The sequence below is a fragment of the Dipteris shenzhenensis genome, chromosome 2 (genome assembly GCF_047967505.1).
Source record: "Dipteris shenzhenensis isolate YYH24624 ecotype China chromosome 2, Dip_SZ_1.0, whole genome shotgun sequence".
Classification (NCBI taxonomy): Eukaryota; Viridiplantae; Streptophyta; class Polypodiopsida; order Gleicheniales; family Dipteridaceae; genus Dipteris; species Dipteris shenzhenensis.
In genome coordinates, this window is record NC_141597.1 from 35,768,111 (window position 1) to 35,795,518 (window position 27,408).

Below are 27,408 nucleotides of genomic sequence, written 5' to 3' on the forward strand. Positions count from 1 at the left end.
TGATAGTAAATTTTCCCTCGAACAAATCTCTATTATACTTATTTTTTATTCTATCTAAGGTAGTAGTTCAACCCAATCCATTGTGATCAACGGACTACTGCCCTCACTTGGATTGTGTGTTAGACCTGCGAGAATGCGGTCAATGGAACACACACACACACACACACACTCCCATCTTTCTCTTTTTTGTCTTGTAATTAGGGTTTTGGTGTCATGAATGTAGGTCTTGTAAACCCTAACTTTGTACCATATCCTCAATTCGCATCCTAACAAGAACGGCATCACCTGTATTTAAGCAAGATGACATCGTCATCTTGTATGATGACAAATACGATCCCGTGGCTCAAGCATGCATTCGTTAGGCACATGAGTCGGAAGGCATTCGATCCAATGATGTTGGTGTCATTATTTTGTGCATGTATGATAAGGTCCCATTGAAAGGAATCAACAAGGATGGGGCTAAAGTGGACCTCAAAGAGAACGCGTTACTCGTGTGGCTTGTTAAACAAGTGGTGAGCTCTTCTATCATGTCCTTCTTCCTTTGCATCAGCTTAGAGTGGGCTTTGTTGGATTTTCTTGAACTGAATTTACCAATTTCTATGAATAGAGACTTGATGATATAGCCCAACCCGATGATGAGGAGTGCTACTTCAATGCAAGGGGGAGGTAGATGAAGGACAATTTGGCTCGATCCCTTGGACGTGCACACTGTTATCGATGCATCATCGATGGGAGGCCTATTCTTGAAACTCTGTGGAGCCTTGGTGACATCTGCTAGGGCTACCACCATTGCTTCTAAGCAAGATTCCAAAGGAAAGAGGAAACTTGTGATGCGAGAGAGTTCAATCGAAGAAGAGGAGGAGGAGGAAAATGAGGATAGTTCCTCCAACAAGCGTAGCAACTGTGAGCACACCCTCTTCTCAGGGGCGACATGGCAAAGGCACAGGTCAATGGCACCAAAGCAACTAGCTAGAGAGGATTCCAAGGATGATGACGAGGAGGGTGTCCTTGGAGAGACAGCACTGAGCACCTCTTGCGACAAGACAATTGTGCGGGAGTGCATCGAGGACCAGCTACAATCATTCACTATGAGTAGTTTGGTCTTTTGAAGGTCTATAATCTCAAGGCACGAAGTGAGAACGAATGTTTGGGCTAAATAAAAAAATTTCCTTTATAGGTGGAGAAAAATATTCCTCTGTCCTCGATCCCCTTGTGTTGATTGCTCTATCCACTAGATCACATCCCGCACCCAAGAGTTGCAGGAAACATTCTTCTCAAGTGGATACTTGCCAGGTTTGGGTGTCTTCATCATGTCCACCGGCACACCAAAGAGCAAAACATGGACGTGGATGAGGATGTGAAAAGGGAGTGGAATGCACACTAGCTCTAGAAGCACGAAGAATTTGAGGAAGAAATTAGGAACACAGAGTGGGCATTCTTGTCGAATTCCTTATTTTGTATTTGGGAAGGGAACCATCGCCACACATGGTGGATGATTGAGATAAGGACATGTAAGTATTGTAGTCCATCGATTTGGGTGATTCAACATTAGTAGCCACGTTTCATTTGTTTTCAACTCATGAATTCTTTTTTTTCTTTTGAGTGCCAGCCTTTCCTAATGATGAGCGCCAGCATATGCATGTCCAATGCCGTTTAGTGGAGGTGCCCTCGGAAGATGGAGAGTTGTTGTCTGTGTTGTCAAGGATGAATAGGTGAGTTCAATGATTCCTGATAAATGCACTGTGTCTTTAGTTGCCTCGCCCTCACTGAAGGATCCTTTAATATGTTGCTTTCGACTCTACACTAGCATAGAAGGGGGTTGTCACCACCACTTTTTTGGATCTCATTTGCGAGGCGAGAGTGTTGGGTGTTGTATTAGATGTGGCAATCCATCAAAGATTGTCAACTAAGTAGAAGCAGTGGCTGGATGCCAACAGGAAGAAGACAGCTACGAAAGTGCATAGGTACAAAAACCCTAAGGATCAATAATGGGACACTTTTCCCTTTCCTTCTCTAGTTTTTGTAATATGTTTGATGACAAGGCATGTGCAGGACAAACACTTGCGTCCAATCATGCATAGCCGCAGCAAGTTGTCGGATGTTGACTTTTGAAAGAAATGGAGCGAAGCGTGCTACAGTGTGAATGATGAGCTCTTGAAGTGCATGCATCGACTCTTGAAGTTGGCTGACCCTGCACTAGGGGCAAGATGATACAAGTAAGTGAATTGTGGGGATTACATGTGGAATGGCAATGATTAAATGACAAGCTTGTGTATGAAGTGATTGTTTATTGAAACCACTTTCGGTTTGTAGGACTATCACCACTCTGGAGTGGGGGATGAAGCCCCTGGGGGCGATCAATGAGGAGTGGCTATATAGCCTCACAATGTCGGGGTTGACTGAGGATGATAAAGTAAGGTCTATGGAAGCACTAGCAAGCAACGATAAGAGGATGTGTGTCATCATGAGCAAACCTGAGTGTATGCTTCAACACACCGTAAACCCACGATGAATAGGCTTCTTTGCTTTTGAATCGTGTTGTCATTGCTCAATTGATGAACACTTGTTTTGGGTGCTTTTTTGCAGATGGAAGTGTGGTTTTTAGACCCTGGCTATTTGCTGAGACTCCAGATTTTACGGTGCTGGAGGAATTTCTACTCAATTGAGTGCAACCAGAATAAGTTCTTTAGACACATGCATGAAACCAAGCGCAAACACAAGGAGCACCTCTTCATGCACGTCCACAAAAATTTCAAGCTCGGTACTACCTTGACAACCTAAGAAGATGCAAAGCTCGCAAGCTGGAGGCATGTGTATTGGTATGCTTTCATGACACATGTTTTTTTGTGAGATGTATTTGTGTTTTATAGTGGAGAGACTAACTTGGTGGGCTCGACCTTTTGAATGTGCCAGTTTCATGTTTGCAGAAATGGCGAACTGGGCCGTGAGCCATTTGTCAGGCGAGTACGAGGATCGGGCCATGATACATGATCCGGATGCATCAATGTATGAGGAGTTCCAGTTGGATCAAAAGTGGCCAGAGGAAGTGTACAAGAAGTGCCCGCTATTCTTGGATTACCTTAAAGGGGAGCATCCATGAGAGGAGAAAGAAATGTACATGACGTACAACAAACTAAGGGGGCCCAAAGAACCACAGAAGCCTGTAATAACAGTATGTACAAACTCAAGTGTCCCCTAAAAGATTTCTCTTCTAGGTTATTTTATGTACTTATAAAGGACTCTATGCTACAAGAAAGTGAAGCAAGCAAGGTCGGGATGCCTGCACCTACTAGACCGGGCAAGAAAGCGGCTGAAAGAACAAGGAGGGTAGAAAAAAAAGATCAAGCAGCTAGATAAACCCAATAGACTTGGACAGTCCCGCACCTAAATGTATGAGACAAGATTGTGATAAGAATCGAGTTGAATTAAGAGTCGCATGGATGTTGTTTTTTTTTTTTAAAGAGGGCCTCAAATAATTGGCAATGTATTAGCTTCTGCAGAAACGAAGCCACTGGCTGCACAAGTTGGAAGCACCCGAACAGGAGCTACAGGGAAAAAAATCAATGTAGAGATCAAGGTGAGGAGGAGCTTCGTATGGCAAAATTCCTAGATGCAGCAATGTAGGTGCTTGATGAATTACTGACACAAAGTAGTCAAGTGGGACCACTGCCAGTTGGCCCTCAATCCACGAGTGTAGGTGGGGCTACAACTACATCTAGACATCCAACCCAAACACGCAAGTAGCATGATCCTTTGTTTTTTCATTATTGTCCTTAACAGCATTCTAAAACATAATTTTCATTAGTGGCTGTGCAGCCACAGTTGTTGATGTGGCCACAACTTCAAACATACAAGCATCAGGTGGATGCAAAGAGAACGAGGAGGACCTACCAAGAGAGTGCGAACAATCCACTAGTATGTAGGTCTAGAAGCAACAAGATCCATGCAAATCAATAATCCATTGTTGAGGCACTTGTAACTGTGAGTTTATTGAACACAGCTAGGGGCGAGGAGATCCGAGAGAGGCAACTTGATGTTGCATGTGAGATGTCTGCATGCATGGACATCCACCGAGCACATTCCACCAAAATGGCAGGTTATTGTATGCAATCCATTCTAGGCAGGAAGTTTGTTACGGAACGAGTGGAATTACGAGAACTTCAATTGGTTATTGGAGTTTATGGAGGAGCTGAACCACGGGAAGTGTTTAGACATAGATGGTCAGAGCATAGATAGCTCATGTAAAATCATGGTGGTTTGCCTCCCTGATGCATCACCAATATTTGGACTAGGGGATGTCATTCAGTGGTGGAACGGTTTTGGACAGAATGCTTGCAATGCATTCGATCTTGAAGATCGAGTGCTTTCAGACAATGGTGTCCTTATATTCATAGGGACAATGAAAGTATTGGAGGTCCTTCTCATAAAGATCAGGGAGGATAAGCGTTTGCATGAAGAAATAGGATGCTAAGTGGATGTTTTTTTGCTCGCAGGTGGTGCACTCAAAAACCACAATATGTGTGCAGGGAAAGAGAGAGGTATGTGCTGTAATCATGAAAGGGTTTTTCAAGACATGATCACATGATGCATATGTTACACATATTTTGATTTGTTCATGTATGTTTATATGTAGGTCCACGTGATGCATGTAATGGTGTATGTGCACTAAGGTAAGGAGCATAGGGCCACCCCGTTGGATGACTTCATGGATGATGATATCAACACCGCAGAATGGGTGCATGATGCAAATGATATCCCTGTGTGAGGTACTACTTAGCAATTGTGTAATAGCTTTGGCAAAGTTCGAAACACAAGCTAGGCTTGCATTGACTTTTAGTGTTATGGTAGGTGGCATGCAATGCTGATGATTGTTTTGGATGAGATTGTTGCAAGCCTTCTCAGAACATGGAGACACACTCCTCGATTGCAATGTAGGGTGCAGAGATTTGGTAGAACCCGTAGTACAAGAGGGGCGGAGAGTCTTGTGCCTCACCATCGAGGGAAGGGAAACACGATTTCTAAGAGGTAGAGTATGGATTCGAGTTTGACATCTGCATGAATGTTTGCTGAAATTCAACTACGTACAATTTGGTTTTTCCTTTATGCAATATTGCACTTTTGTAATCTCATCAAGCTTGTGGCTATGAACAATTGCCCCTAGCTTCGAGGAAGCTGGTGATTTTTTATTTGAACGGGGTGTTGCTGCATAGGAGGCAAAAGACTCAAGGTGCCTTGCTCAACTTCAAGCATCAAAGTATAGCCTTAGCTTGCTATTTGTGCCTACATTTCCCCAAAGTACCTCGTCTACTATGCCTTCCCTCTTCTTGGAGAGTTGGAGAACCGGAATCCTCAGGTTCTATTTTTATTGAGTCTTGAAACTGGATGCTCAAGTTCCATTTTTTATTGAGTCCTCTCATAGTTACTAATCCCCCCCACCACCACCGTCCCTCCTTTCCCCTCCCCTTACGTATATATATATTTTTCTAAAAACCCTTTCTAATTTTCCTTTGGTCTCCCCCCTTGCATCATATTTACACTCAACTTCTAAATTCACTTTGTCTCTCTTTTTTCATTGAATACAAATCCCCCCTTTTTATTTATAATAAGTTCCTTTATAAAGTGCTCTTATATTTTCCCCTCTTAGTTTTTCCCCCTCCCAATACTTCATTCATAAAACCCACTCTTCCTTTTTCTAAAAAACCCCCTATATATCTATATAATTTCTCTCTATATTTCCGCTCTTTACCCTCATATCTCTCCCCTCGTTCTTTTTATAGAAGATACCTTTTTTCTCCCTTGTTTATACATATATCTTTTCCCTTCTATATATATTTATAATGTAGCCCCTTATACTTCAAAGACTAAAACGAGCAACAATGTAGAGCAAAATGCCAAAACAAAGACTCCTCTAACCCCTTATGAATATATAGCCCCTTATACTTCAAAGACTACAACGAGCAACAATGTAGAGCAAAATGCCACATTGGAATCGTCAAAACAAAGACTCCTCTAACTCCTTATGGCAAGGAAAGTCATAGCCATGTTAAAGTGGAGAGAGAGTGAGCAAGAGAGTACACCATAGAAACCTACAATATACAACTCTATTAAAGCCTCAGACCAAATACTTCCTCTCTTCCCTTATGTCAAGGATAGACACATCCATGTTAAAGCGGAGAAGAAAGAAGTAGAGAGTAAGTGAGCAAGCACAATAAATGAACTTCAACATGACACCATTCGCTTGGAACCACACCCCATCGGAGACTAATTGGCCTTTTGATCCCTAATAAAATTCTTAGGGCCCACACACACCCATGGATGAAGTAGAGCTCAGCTGCCACACGAAAGCAATCATTTATAAAACAATGCTTTATATGGTGTGAGAAATACGGAACTGTCATTCCTTGAGGCCCTGCACACACCTACAGGTGAAGTAGAACTCAACCCCCACAAGAAAGCAATCATTTACTTGTGTAGGTCTACTTCAGAATTTGGATCCAATTGCCACGCTACTATAACTAATGAAAAGTATAATGATTGGTTTGCAGTGGCTAACTAGGATCAACTCAACTCAAACCATGGGTGTGCCAAGCTATACGGTAATATAGGAATAAAATTTGTTGTATGTCTAAATGAATATGTAGGTCAATTTTAACATGAAAAACACTCTTCATCTCAATATATTTGATTGGTTTTAAAACATATAAGCTATGGTGCAAGCTCATGTTAGAACATATGAACTATTGTGCAAGAGTCCAATATGGCCCAAAAACGCACTACTTTCTTTTATTTCTAATTGTATGTACAATTGGGATGTGGTGTGCAGCCCTCTCCTCCTTCATCACTCCATCAAGGCCCACCCCATAACACACGGAACCACATTGAATATCTTGTCACACTCCACCAAACTGCTTTGAATGACTCTCCACCAAGACAACTTCTCACTCCCTTCCTTTCTCCACAACTTAATATTCAACACCTCACCTTTCTCATACACACACCTTATCACCTCATCCATTCCAGCAAACTCTGTCATGTCAACACCTATTAACCCTCCACCTCTACAAAGCCGTTGATGTATCTTCTTTACACCACACCCTAGAAGGTGGATCTGCTTTCAATCATGGCAGTATCATGTTTTGCACATTCTTACCAATCAAGGAGGTAAATTGGATAGATGAATATTTTATCCAAAGCTGAACCTAAACAAATTAATTAACCAATAAATGAGACCAACAAAGGATGTAGTGAGAATTAAAACATGATGCACTATACCTTTGTAAGACTAGAATATATCCATTCATACAAATTTAGATTTTTTATTGTTCTAAACCTCCAAAAATCTACACACAAAATAAAAGAGAAGGAAAGAGAAGAAAAAGAGGCTTTTTGAAAAAACAAAGGAAGACATACTGAGCAAGCAAAGCAACATTTATGTGGTAGAAGGGGATGAGAATGACACGGAGGAGGAGAGGAATGTTATAGAAGAAGAGAGAGAAACCCAAAAAGGAGAAGCAACTAGAGGTACCACGTCAGCCTTCAAGAGAATCAATGCATGCATGGTTTTTCCAAAAATTTGAGAAGTTTTATTTACCTAAATGCATATTCCATTATGAAAAAGAAGAGTGGGGAGGGGATACAATAGGTCCCATGAGGATGCAATTCTTCCCAAGAATGAGGCATAGCATGCTTTATTTCCAAGGACTTAAGAGGCGAAATGCTAGCTATTCTTGTAAATTTAGACCCATGAAATAACTTAAGTACAGTGTTGTCACTAAAGTTTGCACACACATAGTAGTATCCTTGCGACCATGACAACTTGGAATTTGGTGTGGACCTTCAAAGGCACACATCCCTTGCTGTCCAGTATTGTAACCTTCCACTACTCCCTCATGATAATGTTTTTATCCTTTTGTGCACTGACTACCTCCTATGAAATGTTAATGAAAATATTAAGCCCTGTAGCAGTGGGCTTTAGGAAATAGTCACTAGTTTACAAAGTGTACCTTGAAATAGTCACTAGCCACAACTTTAAGAAATAGTCACAAGTTTAGAAAGTGTACCTTGAAACTCCCCTCAGACTTCTATTTTCACATATGTGTACTGAAGCTCCAGACTTCATAGGCAATTTTGAGAATTTATAGGGGACTTTCTTCTTACCTGTGCTGTAGCCGTGCTTCCTGCAAGTTCTTCACTGCCTTATCATAATTCACAAATCCCAAAAACCAGAATTCATGATTATCAGAAGTCAATATTTGGATGTACTTCTCAGCAGGGTTATTCGGATTCGAAGAAGCATTGACAGCTTGTAGGCTATGCAATGGAACCACTACCTGAAATATGTCAACGAAATAAGGATACCATTCCCCTACCCCCCCCCGACCCAGCCCCCCCCTCTCTCTCTCTCTCTCTCTCTCTCTCTCTCATATATTAGGCATGACACAAACAAGTGACAGGCATACAAAACTTGGGTATATAGTTCATAAATAACGAAAAATGAGAGCCTCCAAAGTACATGCAAAAAATCACAGATCTGGAGTTGGGAGAAGATAAAATCCTTTTACATTGAGGTAATATGACAACTATTGTCTGAGGATGCCAGATCTTATCATAGCAAGAATAAGGCTGCATATGAAATTCATAATTCAAGAGTTGGTGAATAGTTGTAAAAACAGACTGCATGTGTAGCCATGAACACAACCACACATTGTGGTTCCAGATATTTTGTCACTTTCATGATGACTTCTCTTGATTCACATGGGTCTTTCTCATGAAAGAAGAATCTGAGTTGCTTCACTAGTTTCATGGATTCAAAGCTTTGGTTCAGTCCCCCTTCCCCTCTCGTGGCTGCTATTCTGAAGGCTTGGGGCTGCTTCAGAAACACACTTTGCAGAGTTCCACCCACCTCTCGTGAAGAAATTCACAGGCAGCCAGTCGTGTGGAATGACTCGATTTTGAATGACGATGGCAAGCCACTTGGAGTGTCATACTATATGCAGTGGTCTAGATGGGAGAGGGGACCTGCTTCTACAATAGGCGCTTGGTAGGCCTTTGTGAGACTTCCAGAGGATCAGAGACTTTTAGCAGTTGGCCACCTCAGAGGGAGTGCACTCAGGATACAGCAGATACAGGCAGCCATTCCACCAGAGTGGATTGACACAGATGACATGCCGATCAAAGAGTCCACTTGGTGGGGAGCGTTTTCAGGGACGGGCATTCCGTTACAAGTTATTGCATTGCAAGATGCACATGAGGATACTCTAGTCTTTGATGTTCGGTCGGGAGGCAAACTTATCAAGTCTTCTGATGATATTCTTTTGGAGGTTGCATTTCAGCCTGTCAGGATTGCAGGTTTCATGCAGTGGGGTAGGGACTCACAGTGGTATCTTGACCATGATCCTATTCTCCTTGCGCTGGGGTCTTGGAGACTCTGGCTGTATTGTGGTTTCCCTATTAGGTTCTTGCAGTGGGACCCAGGGGAGTGGGAATGGATTGATGAGGGGCACCGAGAGAGGAACTTCACCTTCTTTCGATACACAATTAGAAATGCCCGGAGGTTTCAGCTCAATAGTAGAGGTTGGAGGCCCTCCAGAGCACCCGATTGGGATAGTTTTCAGATTTTCGCAGTTGTGCGGAAAAACTTCTGATGTAGGCTCTGGAAATCCCTCAGGAATAGAAAGATCATTCTTTCTTTTGGCTTTCTATTCATGGAGGGATTGCAATGAACCTGTGGAGATCCAGGTTCGGGGCTGACCCTACTTGTCCTCGTTGTCACATTGCAGTTGAGTCAGTACAACATTGCCTTTGGGAGTGTAGACAGTGAGGAAGATCTGGAAAGTTGTTGCTAGGATTTTCAGCGTCTTTCATACAGCACCTTTCTACATGACCTGGGGTTCAATGGCTTGGTTATCTCTTACTGGCCCTCAAGTGTTTTTCGAGGGACATGATCCAAATCCAGTTCTCATTGTACGGTGACACTCAGTGGAGTCTTGTTCCCTCCGGGATGTTCCCTTCACTCCTTTCAGAGCTACTCATGCCTCAGTAGACACGTCTTGGGAAATTTTGGCTAGCATTGTAGCCTGGCATATTTGGAGAGCCAGGTGTACAGAGGCGATTGAGGGTATCCACCTCCTGGCATTACTTATAGTGTAACAAAATAAGGGGAGGCTCTTCTCTCGATGCCCTTCATCAATCCATTTCCACTCCCCTGGATCCCACCACAAATATTTTATGGTGGCTCTACCATAGAGCACCACAATCTCCATGAACCCAAGGCCAAGAGAAGTGGGTTAGGATCTAGATACCACTGAGAATCCGAGCCATGTTCCACAAAGTTAATGACCTTGATAGGCTGAAATGCAATCTCTAGTAGAACATCGTATGAAGATCTAGACAATTGGGACAATAAAAACCAAGACATCCTCGTGTGATTGTGGTAAAGCAATAACCTGAAGTGGAATGCTTGAACTCGTAAAAACTCCCATCCAGGTCGAACACAAAATAGGCAAATATTGTGGATTATATTTGTGTAATTAATATGGCATAATGAACATTTTGTACTCATAATTGCTTTGCTTGTCACGCTGATTATTTCTGCTTACATTGGGTACATAATCAATTAAAATAAAACCTAATCTAGAACAATCTAGAGCAATCTAGAGCAATGAGTTTGTTTTATGCTTTGCATTAGTCTGTTGGCTTTGCTTTTCACACTCATGTAGTCGTTTAAAGCAAGAATATAAATACAACACCCACAAATATTCGAGTCCTCGGGTATTTTATGAGAGGCACGACTCTTATTGGGCTTTCTCGATTCGGCAACACTTAGTTGAGCCATGTTCGCTAGATGATGTTCCAGGCTCAACCTTCAGAGCGGTGCATGCTTTTGTGGATTCCTCTTGGGAGATTAAGGCGAGCATTTCAGTGTGGCATATCTGGAGAGCCACATACACAAAGTCCTTGGATCATCCCTAAGGTCCACCCCTCTCGCACTTTGGCCAGTATTTGGACAGATACTATCCGTACATTGATGGCCACTTAGATAAGCATGTAGGGGTCCTCTCGGGGGAGGCCTTTGCTAGGAGGGTCATTGTCCTTAGAGAATGGAGAGGCTCCCCCTTCTTCTCGAAGTCCTCTACAGGGTTGAGATGGCATTTTCAGCCTCAACCTTAGATATTTTCTACCTCTTTTTGAGAAGCTCTTCTGGGCCATTTTGAGGCTTTATTTCATGCACTGTATGTTGTATTTCCGCTTTGAACTTGCTCTTGCAGGTTTTGTTTGTTGGAGATATCATAGCCAAAGAATGTGTTGATGTGATGTTTGGTGTGTAGTACTAGGAGATCTAGTACTAGTTCATGTGTGTGAGTCAAGTGTGAGTGCCACGTGTCACTATGGGAATTATCCCATATGCGCTTGGTGCAGCTGTGTGAGTGTGTAGCCTATATAAGGCTTGTAATTCGCTTGTCTTATCATACTTGATAAATGAATGATAGCCTTCTTTATGCCTTCATTTGAGTATCATTTCCTCACACCCTAACCTTCTCTCTCCCACCATGTTTCTAACATGGTATCAGGGCAGGTTCAACCTGCCATAACTACCATGTCACCCTAGACCTAAAAAACCCTAATTCTGCTCTAGCCTTTCTTTCTGCAGCCGCCTCAACCCTGCTCATTTTCGTCTCAGCCCAGCTTCTTTTCGCCTCCATTCTGCAGCCCATTTGCCCTCCTTTGTGCCCACTTAGCTTCACCATAGTTTGCCTCTTCATAGGCACATCCAAGTGCTTCAGCGGCCTGTAAACCCTAAAGACAGGAATGTAAATGCTCGGAAATCGCTCGAATCTCCACATGCAAGGGGCTCTTGAAAGGCGGTTGAAAAAATATTGCTGCAGCAGAAATTCGATGCCCTAGTATGCTCCAAAATGCACACAGCCCTTGGAAAATGCTCCAAAATGGAGAGGGTGGCCTCCACGCAGCACTTGCAAGGGCTGGTAATACTTGGAGGTGAAGGTTATGGCGCTGGAACTGCTTGGAACTGGCCGAATTCGCTGTAGAGACCCAAACAGAGGCAGAAATAGCTCCTAAACAGTCCGGTTGGAGGCATCTTCGACCTATTTTGGAGCAGCTTCTTGCATTTGCGAGCCTTTTTGGGATTGCTGTTGCAGAATTGCCTCCTTCACACTCATTTTCAGGGCTGCTCCTTGCCTCTCATTCATCCCGGAGCTGCTCTAGGCAGCTGCTTTGCATTTTGGAGCACTCATTTGGCTCTCTTTTGCCTCCTCCTTGCATCTCGGGCTTGCTGTCCGTCTCCATCAAGGTCTTCGCATCATGAATTCATGGTCTTCCAGCTCTTTGCTCGTGCAGAAGTTCAAAGGGGAACGTTTTCCCACATGGCAAACCAAGATGCAGCTGCTTCTTATGCCTGAAGGTGTTTGGGATGTCGTTGAGGATGACAAGGTTGAATTACTTGATCAGCCACACCAAAGGACTTGAAAGCAGTAAAATGCTAAGGCCATTGCCCTCATTGGTATTTGCTTGGCCGACACTCTTGTAACGAATTGAGAGTAGCTATGGAGGGTTGAAGATAAACATAGCTGAAAGGGATGAAGTGATGAACATGAAATGCAATTGATACTCTCATTCAGAAAGAGAAGCCTCTAAATAGGCTCAATACAAAGGTAGATGACATCACACATGAGCTCAAGAGAGCATCTCGTGATCCATAAATCACTCCTAGATTATCTCCATCATACCTACCAAATGAGTCCAGCTCAATCCACTCCAAACACACATCTAACAGTGCTTATGGGCACCTAACTGTGCCTCTAGCACACACACATAGAACCTAAGGTGTGCCTGGGGCATACACCTTGAGATATCCCAACAACAAACCCCCCCTCAAGGGAATGCCTCAGGCTATGTTAAGGATACAGCTAGCACAAGGTGTCTCATGCCATCTCATGGTGGTCATGGATCTATCAGTGGCTAGGATCTCAAGCTAGCAAGGGTTCCCATGGGTGTAAAGTAAACAAAAGGGATACAAAAGACCTTCCAATGGTTATCTCCCCTGCATGTACATGCACACACTGTCTGCAGGAGGTACCATGGAGCATAAACACATACACATGGCCTACATCATAAGGTAACCAGAGGTGTTTACAAAACACACAAAACACAATAGTTTATTTCATTCATTTTGGAGGACTATCCAGGCTGAGTACCTTGACTCAACATATTATTTCATTCATTCTTTTTTTTTTTTGGAAACAACCCAGGGCAAAGGACCCTACTCTTTAAACAAATGTTCTAGTTTCTCCCACGTTTCTCTTGCTGGCTTGTCAAAAGCAACACGGTGAATAAGGTTATCAGCCAAGTATAGTCCAATAATAGCCAAGGCTTTGTCATTGGACTTCTCCCATAAGAGAATCTCACTTTCATCTAAGTCTGGCTTTTGATCTCTTCCATTTACAAGGTTCCAAAGCCCTTTATGCATCAGGAGTCTCATATTTGTTTGCCATATTGGGAAGCCTTCCCCCATGAACTTCTCTGCGAGCATCGATCTAGAAGATGTCGAAGTCATGATGAATACAAAACTCAGAAGAAACATGATGCTGAGAGTCTGAGAAAGGAGAGATGCTTTATGGTGATCAGCTATAGGACCTCGAGTAAAAAATCTATCATAGATAGGCTTGACAATGCTCCAGTTACAACTGTTGCGAACTGGAGATATACCTCAGAAACATGGGCATCTAGGTGATTACACAGGCAAGAACCACGAGCACCGCATTGCCCAAACAAATGTGAATTTCAGCTGCAGCTGCTGCTTCGTGTATGCTCACAGGTTGGAGCCTCAGGTCCACAAGCAAGCATTCACGTACCGGACGAAGATAGACTGCATAAAATGATAGCTCATAACCATAAAAAGAGCTGTAAACCTTCATGGATCAGATCGCCATCGCAACACAGAATCAAATCTCAGAAATAGGCTGACAAAAGAAGCTCCACTTATTGAAACGCGATGGCATTAGCAGCGCTCTTTAGCTGATGATTAAGATCAACTGACCAAAGACATTCGCCAGTATGCTCCGCAAGACATGTTCAAATTGTCGAGTGACTCCTCATCAAGCCCTCCTATGACTTCTATGTGAAGGAGAGCTGGTGGGTTTAGTGCCTTCCTGAGCCAGAAGCGCTTCACCGACTTGCAGCAGGAAGAGCTCACTGTACTGAGCCGTGGGAAGATTACGGAAGGAACTCAATCGTTCTCGATGGATATGTAACTCTAGCTGGTCATCATGCAACTCACAAGCAGAGAGATGGAGTGACACTGCTATACCCGCAAGTTATCTTGATGAAAAAGTGGCACAAGTGTTCGGGCTTGTGGAATGCATCCAGTAGCAGCAGCGTAACATCTCCTTCAGCAAAAGGTAACGCCTCCAGCTTATGTTCAGAAAAATAGGCAGCTCCATGAGAAATCACAAAGTGGAAGAACAACGAGCTTCCTAAGCTCAACTAGGAAAGATATATCAGGAAATCATGCAGCTCTGATACCAAATGTAACGAATTGAGAGTAGCTATGGAGGGTTGAAGATAAACATAGCTGAAAGGGATGAAGTGATGAACACGAAATGCAATTGATACTCTCATTCAGAAAGAGAAGCCTCTAAATAGGCTCAATACAAAGGTAGATGACATCACACATGAGCTCAAGAGAGCATCTCGTGATCCATAAATCACTCCTAGATTATCTCCATCATACCTACCAAATGAGTCCAGCTCAATCCACTCCAAACACACATCTAACAATGCTTATGGGCACCTAACTGTGCCTCTAGCACGCACGCATAGAACCTAAGGTGTGCCTGGGGCATACACCTTGAGATATCCCAACAACTCTTATCCATCATGTGGACTTCAAGTAAACAGCTAAGGATATATGGGATCTCCTTGAGACATTGTTTGGTAATAAAATCACCAACTCTAAAGTATTTCTTAAGCTCAAATTTTATGATTTGAAAATGGAAGAGAGTGATGAGTTGAGTGATCATCCAGCACGGTTTCAATCTAAGTTTGAAAAGCGCGCCAAATGACGAAGATAAGATGGATGTAATTATGAAGAGTATGTATGGAATTTCTCGCTTTGAGCAAAATCCTCAAGTCCTTCGTCTTGCCACTACCACGTTTGATGATACGGTGGCACTACTCATTGAGAAGGATCGTCGCAATAAGGAAGCCTCTCTTGCCTCTTCTACTAATCAAGCATTTGCTTCCACAAGCAAATGGAAGACCACCAAGAACATTATTTGCAGGTTTTGCAAGAGGAAAGGACACATTGAAGCTCACTACTTCAAGCAGACGGAACAGGAACAACAGAAGCACCGTGCCAATCTCCTTGCTGAAGAACAGGCTAAACCTGAAGAGCCCCCTGAGGAGATACATGCAGCTACAGCAGAGGTTCACGGCCTCTCTCTTGAGGATCCATATGACACAGATTGGGCTTTCTAGGCCCCCTATGCTATGTGTGTTTGTGTTGAGTCAATTCTCAGCCTTGAGTTGTCCCTCTAAAGTGAATGTATTTGGAGTCAATAAGAGGTACTTTGCCTTGGGTTGTCCCCCAAAAATGAATGTATTGTCTTTTACTTTGATTTGATGGTATTGACCACCCAGTTCAGAGTAAGGGGGGGTGACGAGTGATGGTTTGCCCTTGCGAGTTGCAAGCTGATTGAGAAGTCACTATCACACGGGAGCTGTTGGATAGTTGGACTTGTTGTCTCACACTCTTGGCTCTGAAGGGGGGTGTTGGAGATATCATAGCCAAAGAGTGTTGATGTGATGTGTTCATGTGTAGTACTAGGAGATCTAGTACTGTGTGTGAGTCATGTGCGAGTGCCACGTGTCACTATGGGACTTATCCCATATGCACTTGGTGCAAGTGTGTGTGTGTATCCTATATAAGGCTTGTACTTCACTTGTTATACTTGATGAATGATCTTTATGTCTTCATTTAAGTATCATTCTCTCTCTCTCTCGCTCTCTCTCTCTCTCTCTCTCTCTCTCTCTCCCCACCATGCTTCTAACATTGTTCATGCTTAATAGAAGTCTTTTTCTTGAAAAAAAAAGGAAAATATTTCTATTGCAATTTTCTAGCATATTTCCTCAGGTAAATATTTGTGATTTCATCTCCTGTCTAGCAACCAAGATCATTGCCTACAAAAACAGCCTTCCACCTCTACATATTTCATGGTAGGGTGCTAGAAGCCTCATGCCGTTATCCGTAATATTGTGTGTGAAAATTCAATCATACAATTAAAGAATGCAAGCATGCTAATGTGCTAATCACAGTAATTTCATCCAAAAAATAAGCAGAGACATTCAAGTATAATATATGCTACCTTGTAGTAGTTCCAAGCTGTCTGTCCAGGACTGGTTTCGTAAGATAGAGGCCGGTCACTACCAAATGCAATCCTCTTCGTGGAGATATACAGAGTGCCAGCGATTGGACCTGAGGATGTAGAAAGATAACAAGCATAATACTTGAGCAGTTTTTCATCTGAGACGGTCTCAAATGATTGTCTGAAAACCCTTTCAGCTCCACCTTCCATGACAAACTTTGTTCCCTGACTTAGCCTTCCCCAAGCTGTGTCTGCCATGTTTGGGCCAGTTTTCACTGCAAATCAAAAGCACTGATAGTGACTGCAGGAAAAACTAGGCAAAATAGGTGAGGATCTAGATAGAAAGCATGTAGTTACACAACATTAAAGTTTTGTTTTTGTCAAAATGCAATGCAGAATCGGACGGAACAAACATAGAGTGAGCAAACACAAGCAGGTGTGTGTGAGAGAGAGAGAGAGAGCACATGTATGCTGCACAACTCTACTCAACTACATTATCCACAAAAGAATCAGTATATATATACAAATCTATTAGGTTTCAGCATGACTAATCCAGCATGAAGCCACTAGCCTGTTTTAAATCTTATGCACACACTTAGCAGAGGATATTCACACATATACAACATGACAATAAACACCGATTTCTAGCACTCCCCCTCAATAAATAATTTGAATGGAGCAAGTCCTTGCATAGATCTGAAGTATTGAAAGTTGTCTCTGCCTAGCCCCTTTGTAAAGCTATCAGTGGTCTCATCCTCCGATTTCACAAATAACAAATTAACTGCCTCCTTCTGGATCTGCTCCCGAGCAAAATTATGATGTGCCTCGATGTTTCTTGTCTGAGCACAAGAAATGATTGTAGGCCCTACTTGTGGTAGACCTATATTTTCCAACAACCATTGTAACCAAATACTCTTGATAGTCACTGCAAAGTACCCTGTATTCAGATTCCAGGGGCAACAAAGAAACAACCGATTGTTTCGTACTGCACCAAGCAATCACTGCTATGCCCAAGGAGAAACAATAACTCGTTGATCTTCTGTTCGGATTATTTTGCATCAGAATATCAGTGTAATACGATTTCACCATCCTCGGTATAGTCCAACCCATACCAAGTTTTACCCTTAATGTACGCAAGATTATCTTGGCAGCATTCGAATAAGATTCCCTTGGTTCCTGCATAAACTGACTGCCGTTCCAACTGCATGTGCATTATTGAGACAAGTATGTGTTAAGTATGTTAGACTTCCCACCAATTGCCTGTAGACAAGTGCAACCACTTTGGCTGACATATCAAACTTGCGTAGTTTTAAGTTGGTTTTTACATGCACTTGCTAATCTCTTATTGAATGTTTTCAAATGTTCCATTGCATACCTGCTAGGAAATAAAAGACCTTTGCCACACTTCCATACCGAACAAATAGTGCACTAGTCCCAGACCTAACATGTCAAATCATACTTGATTTCATCCACCAAAGGTTTATCATTGTCTGTAATGATCACCTCATCCACAAACAAGATAGCCAAACCAAACCTTTCTAATCTTTCAACACATACAAATTTGGATGAGCATCACTTTTGACAAGACCTTTCTATTGAAAGTGTTTGTTAGCCGTGAATACCAAGCTCGTGTTGCTTGTTTGAGACCACAAAGTGCCTTCTTCATTTTACATACATACAAGATGCTCTTTTCCTTTCTCCTCAAATCATTCAGGCTATACCATGTGGAGTTCCTCTTCTAGTGCACTATTAAGAAATGCCACCTTGAGATCAGTGCTGCAATTTTCAAGAAGTGCAATAAAAGTCTTCATCAGCAAAGATGCCGAGTCATCTTCATCAGCTGCGTCTTGTTTCCTAGCGCATAATTTCGAAAAAATTTAGAGTTCACATACCAATTATGGTTGCTACACAATATTATAGGTTAGTATCTTCTGTCTGTTGAACTGGTGCATAGCTCATCACATACATTCTCAGCATGCATGAGTCTTTGTCGAAGTTTCTACCTTCACATCTAGACACGGTGTCCATCATGGGCTAATTACGTCCTCTAATTTTTTGTCATTGTCCACTTTCTAGCAGTCATCAGTAGTTCAATCATAGCAAAAGCATGCACCTGTAGTCCTTCCATCCTCTTCAGCAGTAGGGTTACATACGTGGCACCCTAGGAGCTCCATGGTTGACCAGGAGTCTCTAGGACTTGAGGATTGTGCCACCTACAGTACACGCGGCGGGAGGTCAGTGGATAATTTAGAACGGCTTGTTGTTCCGAAATGGAAAGATATGTGTGCCAGATGTATCGGATCTTCGATCCAAGATTCTCTGGGAGTGTCATGATGCTCCTCGTGCTGGACATCCGAGCATACATCGGACGCTGTCTCTAGTGAAACATACCTTTTATTGACCTAAGATGCGTGCATTTACCGGTTTGCCTAAAACGCGCAAGGGTCATGACTCCATTTGGGTCATAGTTGACCGTCTGAAAAAGATGGCTAGATTCTTACCTACTAGATCAACCATATCAGCTATTCAATTGGCTCATGAGTTTGTGGGCCAATTGTTTAAACTATATGGTTTGCCTTCCGACATAGTCAGTGACCGCAACTCTAAGTTTACAAGTAGCTTTTGGACACTTGTTTTTGAGAAGTTGGAAACTACTTTAAATAAGAGTTCCTCAGATCATGCACAATCCGATGGCAGCACAGAGAAGGTTAACCAATTGGTTGAACATATGCTTCGTGCATATGTTTCTAAGAGACCGTCTTCATGAGAAGACTAACTCCCCAATGATAGAATTTACTTACAACAGTGCAAAGCATTCAAGTACAGGTTACAATCCTTTTATGCTTATGTATGGGTTTCAACCTAAGTCACCAGTTATGGTTGGGTTCAAGGGAATAAACAATGATGCTACAAGGATATTCTTGCAAGACATGCAAGAAATGTTGCACTTTGCTAAGGAGTCTATTAGAAGTGCCCAGGATCGGGATTTTCACCCAGAGAGTACTCTGATGCAACGATGGTATATTTACGTATTCCCAAGGAATCCAAGAGCCTAAATATTGGTTTGGTTCTGACATTATCCCCCAGATACTGTGGTCCATTCAAGGTTATTAAACGAACTGGACTGGTTGCATATTAACTAGAATTGCCTCTTGATGTTAAGGTACATCCAGTTTTTCATGTCGGCAGACTGAAAGAGTTACTGGGTGCTGATGATCAACTTGTTTCTCCTCCAAAAATAATAGAAGTGACTGATTTGACTTTTATTCCACATGAACTTGAGAGTATTCTTGAATTCCGTGAAAGACAAATAAGGAATCGAACGATCACGGAATACAAGATCAAGCGCAAGGATCGTGTTGAAGAGGACACAACATGGGAGTGTTAGAAATGACCCAACAGAGGGTATGCACAGCAGAAGACTGATAGTAATGCCTAGGAGCTCACACAGTGTGGTGTGGGGTGTGGAATCACAAACTTCTTCAACTTATGTGCATAGAATAGATGTGCAAACTCATCAATAGACAATGAACCAACCAGATAGAGAAACCACCAAAATAATATATTTCCGTCCAAAGCTATGAACACAATACAAAAGAGAGAGATCCAGAGTCCCACCAATGGTGTGGTCCTTCGATCTTACCACAAGATACTTCTCCTATCTGCCAGCTATCTCTAGACTCAAGACCACGTGCTCCACCTCAAGCGTCTATAGACTTTCCGTCCAGAATGGTTCTCTCTCCCTTACTGCCTGTAGATCAGCCTAGGTAGGCAGCCCTTTCTCAGCTTTGTCTGCAGCTTCTATGTGCCTCCTTCACCTCCTGGATGTAGGCCCAAGGACGGTCCTCTTGTTGCTTCAATCTGCTGGTGGTTGGCTGCTCTAGAGAATGAGTTATGAGGGCACAAAGGCCCTCCTTATATAGGGCACAAGGCCCTCCAGAACCAACCGACCAGCCAGCCCTAATTGGGCCGACTGGCTGGTCTGTAGCAGCCCTAACCAACCGACCAGTTGGTTGGCTGGTTGGCTGCCTCTCCAGCCCTATTTAGGGCCCTTTTCTGGCCCTTTGTTCCATGCAGGGCCCAGCCCCTTTGGACTTCTTACCCCGCCACCTGCCAGCCCTGCTTGCAGGCCATAGACCTGCCCAAGACCTGCTGCAACAGTGTGACTCCATGCTGCTACTGTTCGGCCTCTGTTCAGCCCTTCTCCAGACCCTGGTGCACCCTGCACACCTTCCATACACTGCCCTGTACAGATCCGTACAGTGGCTGTCCCCTTTCTCTGGGCATACCTTGCCCTAGGTCTCCCTCCCCCATGCTCTCCTCATTTGGGGGCTTACAGATGGGGAGGTGACCTTTCCAACACCCCCTCTCACTGACACATCTCGGCCCAATGCCAACACGTCGATGACCATGCTCCAGTAACTCCCTGGTCGTAGTCCTCAGGAACATTTCGGTGTCAAAATCTTTTCCTGGCTTTTCATCCAGTGACTCCTGCTCCACCAGGTCTGGTTCCGCTTCCACACACCATCCTGGTACACAGGTCTATCTCTGGTAGCACCTCCTCAGCCCTGGCACCACCTCCTTCAGTCACGTTCCCGCCTTTGAACTTGAGCAATCCAGCCGTCACGATCTTCCAGTTGTCCCCCTCATAATGAGTGAACAACCTGGAGTCTTCCAGGCACCATGCTCTCAGGGTCTGTTTCAACCTTTCCTTCCTTTAGCAAGTGCCAAGGTCTGCAACCAATGAATATTTCCAGATTACCTGGACCATGAACTCTCGTTGAGTTCTCAAGCACGTACTCTTCTGGCTTCAGTACTCTTTGTCCATCACTTTCTAGCAATCTACGTCTGAGATTTGAAGAAGCACCAATACTTCCCCTTTTGCCTTCGAAGAAGGCCAATTCCTTCCAATCTCGTATCTCCTGAGAAAAATGAAGAGCAAAGTCTCTCCACAGCATGCTATAAAGGCTCAAACGCAAAATATCAAGGACATACTAGACTATTGTACTGCCTGTGTGTCTGCTCTGAAAGCAAACCCTGTACTTCATCGAGGCACCCACCAAGAGCCTGTGTAATCATGTACTGTCCCCTTTTGAAGTACATCATCCATCTGACCATGAGACCCTCGGGCCTTCCATGGAATCCACCCTCGTGTTAGTGTCAACAGCCACGCACCTGGAAGGTAAGCGCTCCATGATGTCCTTCACCTTCACAAAGGCATCTGACTCCTCGTCGACCCATATCTCTATGTTAGACATCCTCACTGTGATTTCTTGGTCAACATATCTGACCTCGATAACACTCGGTGGTGTCTTTGACTACCACATTTGCTTTGGCCTCTCCCTCTGAATCTGAGTCGGACTCCTCTTTGTTTTTCTGATCCGCCTTTTTCTTTCTGCAGTCCTTTGCAAAATGTCCTCGCTTCTCACAGTAGAAGCACTTCTTCTTCTGCTTCCTCTTAGAAGTCTCCTCGTCGTCAGAGTGGTCTTTCTTGGACTTGCCACCGCTAGGCTTGCCCTTTCCTTTGCCAGCGTAATCCTTTGCCAGCATTGCCTTGTTGTCTTTGTCGTCTTGTAGAGCTTCTCCCGAGCTTCCTCCTGTAGCAGTAATGGACCCAACTCCTCAAAAGTCAGAGGTTTGGTCCTCTGTCCTGCTGTCACGATCGTAACAAAGCTCTTGAAACTCCGAGGTAGTCTCCTCAGTACCATCAAGGCCAAATGGCATGAGTCTGTCTTCTGACCAACTGCTGCCAACTGATCCCTAACCACCTTGACCTTCATCAAGTGGCTATGTACCGTATCTCCTTCTTCCATATCAAGATTGTAGAGTTGATGCTGAAGAAGCAAAATTCGGGAGGTGTTGTCCGTCTCGTATAGATCCTTCAGAGTGACCCACGCCTCTTTGACGTCTCGGCCATCTGGATATGTGGAAGAACAGAGTCCGCCGTAGTCCCTATGATTAATGCCAAGGCATGGGCATCTCTGTCTTCCCAAGCTTCGAGCTCCTCTCTGTATACTGCCATGACTATCTCCCCTTGCCTGTCCACCATGTCCTCCGGCTTCGCCTCCACTCCCGTGGTTAGCTTTCGAGCCACTAAATGACTCCGGATCTTCACTTTCCAGATCGGGTAGTTGGTCCCATCTAGTTTCCCAGACTCTCCGAAGTTAGGGATAGTGAATGAAAGAAAGCTGGGGGAGAAGGAAGGGAGAGTAGGGGCTGAAGAGGCTATAGAGGTCGACCTCTTTGCTGTTATACCACACAGCAAAGTCAACCAAACTCAATTTTTAGTAGACAAAAACTCTGAACGCACCTAACTAAACCTGAGTCACCCTCCTTGCAAGGGCACAATCCTCTAGTCGTGGAAGTCGATTCCCTAGAGCTTCTGAATCAAGGTCGTCCTTCAGCAAGGTCCTTGCCTTCAGGTTCCCACACCTATGAGCCTTGGGCTCTGATACCATGTTAGAAATGACCCAACAGAGGGTATGCACAGCGGAAGACTGATAGTAATGCCCAGGAGCTCACACACTGTGGTGTGGGGTGTGGAATCACAAACTTCTTCAACTTATGTGCATAGAATAGATGTGCAAACTCATCAATAGACAATGAACCAACCAGATAGAGAAACCACCAAAATAATATATTTCCGTCCAAAGCTATGGACACAATACAAAAGAGATAGATCCAGAGTCCCACCAATGGTGTGGTCCTCTGATCTTACCACAAGGTGCTTCTCTTATCTGCCAGTTATCTCTAGACTCGAGCCCGTGTGCTCCACCTCGAGCGTCTGTAGACTTTCCGTCCAGAATGGTTCTCTCTCACCGTGTATAAGCCCTCCTTCCCCATCAAGTTTTGTAAAACCCGCGTGGGTCTTGGTGGTTGAGGCTCTGGTTCATGTTGTTGGTGTGTGTTCGATCCTTGTGGTCCACTTCGGATACGCCTACTGTGTGCGTCTTGGCATTGTTGCTACGAAGTTAAAAGAACTCTCTCTCTCTCTCTCTCTCTCTCTCTCTCTCTCTCTCCCTTACTGCTTGTAGATCAGCCTAGGTAGGCAGCCCTTTCTCAGCTTTGTCTGCAGCTTCTATGTGCCTCCTTCAGCTCCTGGATGTAGGCCCAAGGACGGTCCTCCTACTACTTCAATCTGCTGGTGGTTGGCCGCTCTAGAGAATGAGTTATGAGGGCACAAAGGCCCTCCTTATATAGGGCACAAGGCCCTCCAGAACCAACCGACCAGCCAGCCCTAATTGGGCTGACCGGCTGGTCTGTAGCAGCTTCTATGTGCGTCCTTCACCTCCTGGATGTAGGCCCAAGGACGGTCCTCCTGCTGCTTCAATCTGCTGGTGGTTGGCTGCTCCAGAGAATGAGTTATGAGGGCACAAAAGCCCTCCTTATATAGGGCACAAGGCCCTCCAAAACCAACCGACCAGCCATCCCTAATTGGGCCGACTGGCTGGTCTGTAGCAGCCCTAACCAACCGACCAGTTGGTTGGCTGGTTGGCTGCTTATCCAGCCCTATTTAGGGCCCTTTCCTGGCCCTTTGTTCCATGCAGGGCCCAGCCCCTTTGGACTGCTTACCCCGCCACCTGACAGCCCTCCTTGCAGGCCATAGACCTGCCCAATACCTGCTGCAACAGTGCGACTCCATGCTGCTACTGTTCGGCCTCTGTTCAGCCCTTGTCCGGACCCTGGCTCACCCTGCACACCTTCCGTACACTGCCCTGCAGCAGCCTGTACTGATCCGTACAGTGGCTGTCCCCTTTCTCTCGGCATACCTTGCCCTAGGTCTCCCTCCCCCATGCTCTCCTCATTTGGGGGCTTACAGATGGGGAGGTGACCTTTCCAATAGGGAGACATTACCTAGCCTCCAGAGAACATTTCCGGGTTTTCTTATGAACTAAGGAGTAAGTTCTTAGAGGAGGGGAAGTATGTCATGTGCACGGATTGGTATCTGATGTGTACTGGGGTCCGCTATTTTTGGCGCATTTGGTCCGAGCCTATAAAGGGGGTCAGAGGTTCAGTCTTCAGAGAGCCGAGGGGAGCAAGTCTAGTTCCCTAGTGCTAGGTCTTGACCCTGGATCGACTTGTGGATGCACGCCTGCATCTTAGCGTAGCCCAAGGCCCAGCAGCAGATCCAAGGCCTCTGGTGGTATGGGACACCGGGCTGGTCACGAAATGGTTGGGAGTTCGTGCCAGTAGCTCAGCTCATGACTTGGAGGGGACGTCTCATGATTCAGGACCTTATCTTGTAGATGTCAAGGTGTGTTCTTGTGTTTGCTTGCAGGTCAGAGGTTTTAGGAGTGCTGGGGTCGCATCATATATATATATATATATAATACATACATCACACACATGTGTGAGTGTTTCTGTCTCTCTATATATAGATAGATATGTATCTATCTATCTATCTATCTATCTATCTATATATATATATATATAGAGAGAGAGAGAGAGAGAAACATACACTCACACATGTGTGTGATGTATGTATTATGTAGATCATATTTTGTACCGATTCCATAATATAAAAACTTGAAGGAGAAGATAGAACATTCGAATAATAACTCAAAGCAATGGGGATAGATATGCATGAGAGCATCTACATATTTACACAAATCCCCAAACCTACTCTCAAGCACGAATCTCTGGCTTCAGGGAGGGAGGGAAAACAAAGGCTTAGGCAGCCATAGACAAGGTTTCCGATCAGCTCCGAAAAGTTCAGTCAAAAAAGGTTCCAGATCCACTGTTATGAAAAATTGCTATGTAACCCGTTGTATCATGCATAAAGGGAGTCATGATTAGTAATCATGTTGGCAATATCATATAGTCAAAACTTGAACATTTTGTTTTTTGAGCAATTCTATAGTCTTGTCTTACTAACATCACTTTGCTTTACTCAACTGAGATCCTAAGTGGGGTATCTGCAGAGTGGTATACAACTGGATATTGCCTATCTACAAGACCGCAGGAGTGTGATTTTTTTTCGCAAATGGCAGGATGTAACACGGTTAGTCCTTTGACAGGGAAAGGTAGCACCTCGAGGAACATGCAGCCTCAAAAAGGGATGCGACAGCGCTATAATCAGAGGGTCCCTTTGTAACTGTGCAATAATGTTTTCCTTTGGTCAAGTAAGTTGAATGATCCCCTCAGGAAATCCGCATGCACTCGTGAAAAGATTATTTTAATTTCACACATACAGCAGGTTTCTGACACACTAAAGTTTAGACCATACTATCAACTTGAAAAACATGCAGAGAAACCAAACGACAAAGCCAATCAGCCCAGATGTTTACAGTCTAGTCTTATGTAAAGAAAGCATTGCTTGAAGAGGAATGGAAGCTATTACAGTGTTGCCAAATACTTCCAGCGCCCTGCTGCGCTTTTTTTCCAACTCCCTCAAACTTTTTGCCCCACCTCATCAGAGACTCCTCTATAGACCCTGAACACAATGGCCAAAAAGGAAACCCGTCAAAGGAAAACCTCCACAACGACATAAAAACTGCTAAAGCACAAGAACATTCACATTGTCATTATTGAGTAGGAATTATTAGCCATAAATAAGTTAAGAAAACCAAAGGCACCTAGCACCATTTAGGCCTTAAAACATCGATCACAACAGTAGTATACACAGATCATGAAGTAAAGTACAAGATGTTAAACACCTTGCAGATGTCTTTTAAAAATGTTGGCTTCGATTAGTGACCTTTTATGAAAAAGTTTCTTCTTAACTACTGTTGTGGTAAGAGGAGGAACATGGCAAGGAGGACAAAACGCTGTAAAAGATCTATAGGGATAAAAATTAGATAATCCTAGATCCAGGAATTGACTTATACAGAATAGCCGAGATGTCTTGGTCCCTATTAATATAATTAAAAAGTGCAAGGAGACTCGTTGAATGACAAGACTCAAATGAACATGTCCATCAGCAAACTGAGAGGCTCTGTAAACAATGCATTGCAACTCCTTCAAGGCTCACCCTATTGGCCAAATTGATGTGGCTACAAGCTGGACAGAATTTGATTGTGAAACATAGGAGTTGCAATATGTTGCAATGTGTGCCCTTGTGGTGGCAACTTTCCTGCAGAGTTGTGTATAAAACTGGTTGGCATTTGATTTTATCCACGCAAAGAGGAAGGACTAGGGCAACTTGCTACTCATTTGCAATGTTGATGCATACTTGGCAACAAAGGTGATGTGTTGTTTGGTTATAGGGATCAAATCTGAAGCCCTAAACCTCTCCCCGATCGATCTGAAGCCCTAAACCTCTCCCCATGTCAAGGGCACCATTAAGGCCAAAAGAAAACCAAAGGATTTGTGCAAGATGATGTCGCTTCTAGTAGAGGTGATGCAATACGTGGTCAAGAAGGCAATGAACATGCTCTAGGCACCAAGTCGCAGCACTCCACATATAGCCCATATGGCATGCCAACTCATTTTTAAAAATAATGCTCATGGCCGAGGACGCTCTCAAGTAATATCCCGGGTCCCCCACAACAAAGGAACACAAATAGTACTGGGGGCGCCTGGTAGAGTGATCTAAAAAGGAAAGGTGGTGATGGGGTGCCACTAGCTAATGTCTATCCCCCTAGTGATAAACTAGATCAAACCTCAAAACAAGGATGCCATGCTCACCCCATTAAATATCTTATAAAAAGATACCCTAAGGGGACGAGGATGTCATAGAATTGATAGAGGACAGTTGGGATGATCTCGTCTTTCGAGGGGATGTTGCCTGAACCTCCAAAAGCTAATAGTAGAAAGTTTTAGCCATCTTCAGGTGCACCCAAGTGTGTCTTGCCTTTAGGTCCCTCAAGCATTGAAGATGTGTTTTTATAAAGCTGGGCTAGAGGTATGAAAAACTGGCATGCCATCTGCCGGTCCTCAAGCTATATCAACACACATGGCTTTGCTCAATTGAATAGTATACTACGTGGCAAGGCCTCAATGGTGTGGAGCTCAGGTTTGCTTGCACGTGTCGGTCTACCAGCCGTGTAGAAGAAGGTGCTTGCACTCGTAGCCGCTTTGGGGAAGC

General features: G+C 43.9%; 1 protein-coding gene across 1 annotated transcript in view; it reads right to left on the minus strand.

The window, feature by feature from the left end:
- Nucleotides 1-7,702: 7,702 nt before the first annotated feature.
- The window catches only part of LOC147904689 (GEM-like protein 1), a 28,536-nt gene continuing 8,830 nt past the window's right edge, over nucleotides 7,703-27,408 (minus strand). The window contains exons 2-4 of the mRNA XM_087395172.1: nucleotides 25,723-25,815; nucleotides 16,383-16,657; nucleotides 7,703-8,330 (exon numbers count right to left, since the gene is read on the minus strand). Coding sequence (XP_087251298.1) covers nucleotides 8,154-8,330; nucleotides 16,383-16,657; nucleotides 25,723-25,815 — 545 coding nt within the window. The 3' untranslated portion in view covers nucleotides 7,703-8,153. The remainder of the gene's footprint in view (nucleotides 8,331-16,382; nucleotides 16,658-25,722; nucleotides 25,816-27,408) is intronic.